A 10,219-nucleotide genomic window follows, 5' to 3' on the forward strand; every position below is an offset into this window, starting at 1 on the left:
AAGAAATAAAGGAATTTTTGAGAAATAAGTTGTTGATAGTTTTATTTATTAATGGCTGGGAAAAATCGTTAAAAATGTTGGAGGATGTTTTATTTAATGTTCTATTGTTTAAACCTATATTTTTCTGATAGGTCTTTTGCTAAAGCAATATTTTTTGAAATAATTCTTTGCAAGTCGTAAAAAATTCCAAAATTCTTAGATTTTTTTCAAAATTGTTATGTCAACAATTGTTAATTACAATATACTTTTTAATAACGAAAAAACAACTCTTACCTTTATATCAGGGCAGCAAAAGCTCACAATTTCTTCATAAAATTGCATAATTCACTTTTCACTTTGTTTACGCGAAATTAAGAAAGAAATTGATTTAAATAGCACTATTTTAAAAAACACTTTGATTTACGCGAATTTACATTCACTATCTTTAACTTTTTTTTATATTATCAAAGGAATTTAATTAACACTGCACTTTTCACTTTTGTATTAATTTTATATTTTTGCTGAAAAAAATACATGAATATTAAAAAGGCATGTCTAGAAATAAAAATCCACTGACCTTTTTTAAAATCACCGATTCTTCTGGAACATCTCGATACCAATTTGTTGTCTAAAATTAGAAAAAAAAACAATAAATTAAACTTGAGTTTAATAAAATTTGTTTGCAAAGTTCAAAGACGACTCTTCTGTATTTCTTAAATATAGAAAGAAAAATCAAATAAAAGATGAACAAAATTGAGATAATAAGAACAAAATAAATTATTTTGAATACTGAGGAAAATGAAACCGGTATGGATTGATATATAAAAATGATATATTTGTAAAGAAGTATTAACTTCAAAATGAAAAAGGTAACAAATTGGTAAATATTAGAAAAATAGAAAACTGAGTTGGATACTCTATACATAAAATAGAGCAAATATGTCATAGAATTGGTCTATTTATTTTTATTACCTCTCGATTTCCAGAAGAGAGCCTAATCAGGAACTTCTGGAACTTTCAGGAACCAGGATCACACTTTTAATCACATTTTTTACTGCACTTCACTAAACAGTAAAACACTAAAACATAAAATAATTTAAAACAAAAAAAATCGGCACTAAAAACAACGAAGAATTTACAAAAAAACGCACTAAAAATGTCTGAGAATGAAGTATACTAGTTTCCATACAAACTCGAATTTGTCTAAGATTTTTTGCATAGTGTGTAAAGCGACATCTTGCTTTGGAGTTCAGTATACCACTTGAAGCTGGGAGTGGTTATTTTTGTTTTGGCTTTTGTAACTTGAAAACTATTTGTTTGATAAGAATGATGTATTCGAGAAATTTATCGGAAATTGAATAAGCTACAGTATTGTCTAATATCATTTTGCTGTACAGCAACTCTGTATACTTAAAAAAATGAATTGTTTTACGAGTTTTTGTACACTTTCACTAGATACACTTTTAACTGAGGATCGGAGAGTTTTTTCACCAAAAACAAAGTTTTTGAGCTTTTAATTTTACTCTTTAATACTTATCGCAAAATCCATCTAATTGTAGATGATTCCTTTAATATAAACTATTTTTACACACGACAAAAAATATTTTTTTTGGCCACTTGCTTTTCACTTTGTCTTTAAAGTACAATTTTTCAAAAGTCCACATCTACTTATTTGAGTCCATAACCTATTATTTTAATATACAAGTACTAGAACCAAGATTCGATCCGAGTACCCGATAAATAAATATAAATCACGAACGACTTTTGTTGACTTGTCCTGGTCAATCTGGTTTTATCTGTTGAAATGAAGAAAAAACAAATGTTAAAAATCAATTTGTAAAATTATTGTTAACACGTTAAATGCATGTCAGACATATATGTGCGTCATGAAAATTAGTGTTTTTCCAGAAATTTTAGCAAAAAAAACATTATTCTTTGATTAAGTTTCTCGGTACATTTTTAACTAAAACTATCTAAATTTCCAGGGCCCATATGATTTTTTTATTATTTTAACATGTTAAGTATATTTGGATTTTTTAACTCAGTTAGACTTATAAATAAGTCACTAAATAAAAAAAATAAATTTTAAGCTATAATAATGTACATAAATATCTGACAATGCATATTTTTATTAAATTGGTTTTGTTGATGATAATAAATAAGTGCTATAAAATTGCAATTAAAACTTTCTTTTCTACAAGACATAGATATGATAATAATCGTATATAATTTTATTATTATCAGCAAAATTGCAGGAAATATATACTATTTCCTTATGGATTTGATTCTAGTTAGATTTAACTGTAAATACCATTGGAATCTGATAAGAATTCTAATTGGAATCTCTTTAAGATATTAGAAAATTAATAGAATTTTTATTGCCTAAAAACTAAAATTAAAATTGAAATTAAAATTTAAATTATTAATTACTATTAATAATATTAATTTGAAATTAAAAGTTTCTAATACAAAAAAATCATTTTAACAGAATTTAAATTAAATTTGCCAGAAAGAAAAGTATCTAATTTGAAAGTCATTTAAAAAAAAAATAAGTGCAAAATTGTTCGTCCACGTTTTGGCTAGAAATAAAATTTTCTAATATAAAAAAAAACATTTTAACAAAAATTTAATTGCAACATTTTTCTTCCAGGTTTTCGCCAGAAATAAAAATTTTTGATATAAAAATATCATTTTAATAGAAATTTAATTGCAATATTGTAATATAAATAAAAGTTTTTAATATAAAAAAAATCATTTTAACAAAATTTATTTAATTCATGTGAAAAATATGAAAGATATATGAAAATAATGTATATATATATATATATATATATATATATATATATATATATAATATATATATATTATATATGTTTCAACATCGAACAAAAAATCTTCAATATATATATATATATATATATATATATATTATATATATATATATATATATTTAAATAAAAATAAAATAAAATTTTTGGCCAGAAAATGTGAACCGACTTAAAAAATCCAAAAAGTATTTGCAAGAAATTTTACTATCTGATTTTAGAATTCTATTTTCTATTTAGTGGTCTGATTTTCTAATTCTATTTAGTAGTTTATAAAGATACTTTATCTTACAATATTTTCATAATTTTACACGAGTTCGACTCGTACTTTACAAACAATTCTTCCTATCTAAAATTATTCAAAACAATATAAAATTTTATGTATTTTATGCATTTTATGCATTTTATGAATTTCATACGAGCGGCTCATAAGATTTATCATAAAATTTTACGACATAAGTAAATATTGTTGGGAATGAATATAAATAAAACAACAATCATAATAATAATATTTTTTTATATTATTTATTCATGAATATTTCAAATGTCGTCGACGACGCCTTTAACAATAAGAAAGTACATTAAATGTTTGTGAAATAAATAAAATTCTCCTAGTAAAAATAAATATCTGACGAGGTTTTATATGGAGATACTTATGTTTATTTTTATAGGAAGAAATTCATGTGTTTTTGTGATGTTTTGAGGGAAATTTAAGCAGCTAAATAAATAACTAATTAATTTAACCACATATCGTTCTAATAATTATTAAACCCTTATTCAGCTCCTGAAATCGGATTTTGATTCCCAATTAGTTTCTTCTTTCGACTTGTCGAATTCGATTCCTAATTCCTTTACTTTTTCACCGATTTGTCAGATTTGGCTAATAAAGTCTACGATTTTTGACCACTAAACAGAAAATACTAAATCCGGATAATGATCCTGGTTTAAAGGATAAAATGCTCAAAGCTTTTCCCGATATAAAACGGATTTTCTTTGAACAAAAAATGCTGTAACGAGAATCATTAGATCAAAGAAAGTATATATATATATATATATATATATATATATATATATATATATATATATATATATATTATATTATATTAGAAAAAAATAGCTATATATATTTGCAGTATAAGTTTTTTGTAAAATTATTAAATCGTCTAGAAGTTTTTTGTTAAGAAAACAACCTCATTAATTGCATATAAAAGATTCGTTGTTTTAAATTATATGAGACATTCGTTAACAAATTTCTTTTCAATATTTAACATTTAACATTTCTTTATCAAAATTCAAAATATTAATCTAATATATGTTTTTAGTTGATCAATGCTAAATAAAAAAAATATTTGAATTATTAATTCATAAAATCAGAAAGATTTTCAATAATTGTTTCTTTGAATTTAGTTAAATTTTCAACAAATCCGCGGCTTCCATATGCAAATACTGAAGCCAATGTTTTTTTTTAAATTTATATATTTATAAAAACAAATTAATATATTTAATTAAATATAATCAAATTTAAGCGAATATTTTTTTTAGATGAATCTATAATATTTCAAATTAAACTAAATCTAGACAACTAGATAAAATATAAACTAGAAATCAAAACGTGGGGTGTGTGGCATCATGCTTTAAGGTAAATTGCTGGAACTTCCCGTACCGTAACGAAATGATCGAGGAATCATTCAAATCGGACGCTTAGTTCACTCAGAAACTGCCATTTTTTGCACATTTAGCCCTGTATCTTTGAAATGGCTGGACCTGCCATTGCCAAAAACTAATCGACAGATCTCCCTATCAATAGAAATCAAATGCTTTTTGAACCATTCAAATCGGTTGATTCGTGCGCCCGAAAACGTAGGCGAAAATTTTTTTCACCATACATACATACATACATACACACACATCTATTTTTCCTGAAGTATACCAAAATGTTTAGAAACCTTTGAAAGGTGGAGAAATGCAAAAATTTTCAATTTCGATTTTCGGCCCATTACTACTACATTAAACTACCTACGGGAAGTTAAGAATTATATGGGCCATTATAAATTTCTTAGATAATTTAGTTAAAAATTCATCAAGGAAATTAGTGTATCAGATAAAATTTTTTTTTGCAAAAATTCTTGGAAAAACACTATTATTCGTGTCACACATATATGACTAACATTGTGACACAAACTTTTTTCCCATTCTATCAAAGGCATATATGTCTGACACATAAATGTCAGAAACTTTTCGGTGTCAGGCACATGTGACTGACATGGCAATTAATCTGTTAAATATGCTATCACGCATGCCCTATCTTGTACTCTTAATAGAGATAAGATTTTATCTTGGAGTGTCTAGAAATAAATATTGTAAAATAAATTCAGTCCAATTTTATCTTTTTTTTCAGATTTCGTACTTGTCTAAAAATCGCCGGAACCACAACGGCTGAAATAGTTGGTAAATTATTCTTCAATGTTGTGCAGACAAAGTGTTTTGTTTTCAAGACAGAAAAAGTTTGTACAAAATACACCTGGTGGAAAAACACTTGTAAAAAATATACCAAGAAAAAGAGGGCTGTCCTGAGGAGCAACATGGCATACTAGGGTCATAATTTTGTAAAAATAGATAATAGAATGTAATAGAATTATATTAGATTGTAAGTATAAAGATCTTATTTATATAATAGATATAGGGAACAATTCTGGTGCATAACAGACCAATGTTATGGCAAGGCCATGTTACGCTCCAACTTCCATACATAATACTTCTGAATAGAATTATATTAGATTGTAAGTCTGAAAAAAATATTTATGCAATGTTACGCTCCAACTTCCATACATTATGCTACTGAATCATACTGAATACTGTCAAAATGTCCATGTGTTTGCTGTGCATTCAGGCGTTTTACACGTAAACTGCAACGTCACTCGTATGTTATGAAACCGAGTCAGAAACACCCTGTTATCTAACATCGTTTGTTCGACATTTGTGCGGTTTCTATACGTTTGGTTTTCTATCTGACAGTCTGAAAAATGCGCCCGACTGCACGGCAACCAACATGGCAGTTTTACAATATTCAGTATGAAAAGTTCTTCATAACATAGCCTTGCCATAACATTTTTCTGTTATCGGTCCCATAGTTATTAAAAATAGTGCATTTTAAATGTTATTTTAACATTTAGTAATTTGAACTTTAATTTTAATTTTTTTTATGCATATTTGGATGAAAATATGAATAAAAATGGATAGTCAAGTCAAATAGTTCAGATATGACTTTTTATGAACATAAATATTGATAACAATGATTATGTGACTTTAATTATAAACTAGTGGTGTATGGCATCGTGCATCAAGGAAAATTGCTGGAACTTCCCGTACCGTAACGAAATGTTCGAGGAATATTAAATGTTTTCAAAACAATTATTATGAATTTTGTAACATTGTCTAATATTTATAAGAATAATATAAACTGAATTGCAAAGTTGAAATTATTTGTTGAAAGTATATTAGAACTTTAGTCAAAATTAAGAATAAAATCTGATTTGTTTTTGATATATAGATTTTTTTTTGAAAAGAAAATTGAAATAAAATTTGAAACATTTTTTTTCCCAAAATCATTTATTTTGTTAAGAATAGCAGAAAGTTTTTTAGATCATTTAAATCGGACGCTTAGTTCACTCAAAAACTGCCATTTCTTGCAAATTTAGCTTGGTATCTCCAAAACGGCTTTGAACTGTCTTCGCCAAAAACTAATCACCTCTTCTCCCAATTATTACAAATTGAATGTTCTTTAGATCATTCCATTACTCGATTTCTATTTTCTGCACTCTTTGCTCTTTATCTCCGAAACGGCTGGACCTGCCTTTGCCAAAAACTAATCAGCACATGTCCCTATCAATAGGAACCGAATGTTTTTTGAACCATTCAAATCGGTTGATCCGTGCGCCCGAAATCGTCGACAAAAAATTGTCTCCACAAATACACAATTTCGAATTTCAAATTACACAAGTATTTTATTAACTTTCCGCCGAATGAGTTATAGTAATCGCAAAAAGTCGAAAATGAACATTTTTATATAATTTTACGTTTCAAAGGTTTTTGAACATTTTGGCATACCTTAGAAAAAATAAATGTGTGTGCGGATACAATATTTTGTCCTCATTTTTGGGTGCACGGATCAACCGATTTGAATGGTTCAAAAAACATTCGATCCCTATTAATAGGCAGATGTGCTGATTAGTTTTTGGCAAAGGCAGGTCCAGCCGTTTTGGAGATACGGAGCAACGAGTGCGCAAAATAGAAATCGAGTTTTTGAGAGAACGGATCATCCGATATGAATAAATCAAAAAACATTCATTTTGTAATGATTGTAAGAAGAGGTAATTAGTTTTTGGCAAAGACAGGTCTCGCCATTTCGAAGATACAGAGCAAAATGTGCAAAAAATGGCAGTTTTTGAGTGAACTAAGCATCCGATTTAAATTATTCAAAAAACTATGAGATTGTGTTAAAATAATTGCCTTGAAAAAAAATATATTTTTTTTTTAATATCAAAAATAATTTGGATTTTCAAAATTTATTTTGGTACGGGATGTTCCAGCAATTTGCACGATGCCACCACCACTAGTTTGAAATACTATTAATTTTTCAAAACGAAATAATTGAACAAAATAATTTTAAATAAAATAAACCTAGGAGTAATAATTGAATAAAATAAACCTTGAAAAATTCCCTAAAATAAAAATCACAGTACGTAGACTTTTCACATTTTTTCTTGTTCAAGGAATAAAATTTCAGAACAAAAATCGGATTATTTATTTTTAAGTTCGCCAATATGACGACTATAGTCGTTTATAATTTCCAAATTTAAAAAAAAGGAAAATTACGTAAATTACAAGTCAGAATTTGAAAGGAAAAGTCCTGGAAAATATTTCAGAATTGCAAATTATATTTTGAATGATAAATTTTTAAAGAAATAATTATATACATATATATATATATATAAATATATATATATATATATATATATATATATATATAAATATATATATTGTTATTTTCTTATAAAGTACAATCAATCTATATAGAAAGAAAATGGGTAATTAATTTGAAAAATAACATAGAATTTTAAAAAGGAAACCCAGTGATTCACATTTTATTAATGTGCTAAATTATATCTTAATGAAATTTCACGTAATTAAAATAAATTTATTCGTACTTATAAGTCTCAAATTTATATAAATACAATTTTACAGAAATAAATATACACAAAAGTTTGTTTAAAATGTCCTTGAAGCCAAAAAGCAGCAAAATTCATAATTTCTGAACTGCAAAACACTTCTGGATTGCAAATTATGTTTTGAATGTTAAATTTAAAAAAACGAATTATATTTTAAAAGTATAAAATAATTATATACGTACTTAAATTTCACGAATTTATAAAAATTTACACAAAAGTAACAAAATCTACCCAAAAGTTTGTCTAAAAATGGCCTTGAAGCCAAAAAGCAGCAAAATTTTCAAACTTTGAACTGCAAAATACTTCTAGATTGCAAATTATGGTTCAAATATTAATTTATTTAAAAAAGAATTATATTTCACGTATTTAAAATTAATATATACATACTTATATGTCTCAAAATGTAAATAAATTTTTACAAAAACAAATCTACACAAAAGTTTGCCTAAAACTGTTCTTAGAGCAAAAACTGCATTGTGACGTCATATGTTTACATTTGTACTACCCAAAATTATTTGGTACAATCTGATGAAAAAGTTTCGAAAAATCGAAAACAAACTTAATAAAATTACATTAAAATCCCAGGAACTGTGCTAAAAACGCTTCTTAAGCGAGACAATTTTCTACTTAACCCTTTCTACTCGAATGCCGCCACAACGCTGGCAAAATACGTAATAATTTCGGAATTTGCAATTGGAAAGTTTTAATATGCATACAAATAATCTGATGAAAAAGTTTCGAAAAAAAACAAAATTTTTTATAATAGAATACAGTAAAACCCTGTTAAGACGATTTATCAAAAACTGTGCTAAAAACGCGTCTTAAGCGAGACAATTTTCTATTTAACCCTTTCCACTTCGGCGGAAAAATACATATTAATTTCAGAAATCTTAAGTGGAAAGGTTTTATATGCATACGAATAATATGATGAAAAGTTACGAAAAAACCAAAACTTTTTTAATAAAATACAGTAAAACCCTGTTAAGACGATTTACCAAAAATTGTGCTAAAAACGCGTCTTAAACGAGACAATTTTCAACTTAACCCTTTCCACTCCGGCGGCAAAATTCATAATAATTTTGGATTTTGCAAGTGAAAAGGGTTAAAATTTAAGAGTTAACAAATAATCTGATAAAAAAATTTAGAAAAAAACAAACTTTTATAACAAAATACAGCGAAACCCTGTTAAGACGATTTATCGAAAACTGTTTTAAAAAACGCGTCTTAAACGAGACAACTTTCTTCTTAACCCTTTCCACTCGGATAATACATAATAATTCCAAAATTTGCAAGTGGAAAGAGTTAATATGCATACAAATAATCTGATGAAAAAGTTTCAAAAAAACTAAACTTTTTTAATAAAATACAGTAAAACCTCGTTAAGACGATTTACCAAGAACTGTTTTAAAAACGCGTCTTAAGCGTGACAATTTTCAACTTAACCCTTTCCACTCCGGCGGCAAAATACATAATAATTGCAGAATTTGCAAGTGGAAAAGGTTAATATTTATACAAATAATCAGATGAAAGAGTTTCGACAAAACCAAACTTTCATAACAAAATACAGTAAAACCCTGTTAAGACGATTTACCAAGAACTGTGCTAAAAACGCGTCTTAAACAATTCTCTACTTAACCCTTTCCACTCCGGCGGCAAAATACACAATAATTTCAGAATTCGCAAATGGAAAGCGTTATATTAATATGCATACAAATAATCTGATGAAAAAGTTCGGTCGAAAAACACAAACTTTTATAATAAAATACAGTAAAACCCTGTTAAAACGATTTACCAAGAACTGTTTAAAAACGAGACAAATTTCAACTTAACCCTTTCCACTCCGGCTGCAAAATACATAATAATTTCTGAATTTGCAAGTGCAAAGCAATTTGTAACATGCATACAAATAATCTGATGAAAAAGTTTCGAAAAAAAACAAAACTTTTTTAATAAAATACAGTAAAACCCCGTTAAGACGATTTATCAAAAACTGTTCTAAAAACGCGTTTTAGGCGAGACGATTTTCAACTTAATCCTTTCCACTCCGGCGGCAAAATACGTAATAATTTCGGAACTTGCAAATGCAAAGGGTTAACTATGTTATGTTATACATACAAATAATCTGATGAAACAGTTTCGGAAAAAACAAACTTTTTTAATAAAATACAGTAACACCCCGTTAAGACG

At 26.7% G+C, this 10,219-nt stretch overlaps 1 protein-coding gene across 1 annotated transcript in view; it reads left to right on the top strand.

Annotated features, from left to right (window-relative positions):
- LOC113388418 overlaps nt 1-5,398 on the top strand; it is a 43,660-nt gene extending 38,262 nt beyond the window's left edge. Inside the window, exon 6 of the mRNA XM_026625796.1 lies at nt 5,203-5,398. Coding sequence (XP_026481581.1) covers nt 5,203-5,398 — 196 coding nt within the window. The remainder of the gene's footprint in view (nt 1-5,202) is intronic.
- The last annotated feature ends 4,821 nt before the right edge of the window (nt 5,399-10,219 follow it).

Source organism: Ctenocephalides felis, unplaced genomic scaffold (genome assembly GCF_003426905.1).
Source record: "Ctenocephalides felis isolate EL2017-DRISC unplaced genomic scaffold, ASM342690v1 CF-g0.4_SCAFFOLD_03572, whole genome shotgun sequence".
Classification (NCBI taxonomy): Eukaryota; Metazoa; Arthropoda; class Insecta; order Siphonaptera; family Pulicidae; genus Ctenocephalides; species Ctenocephalides felis.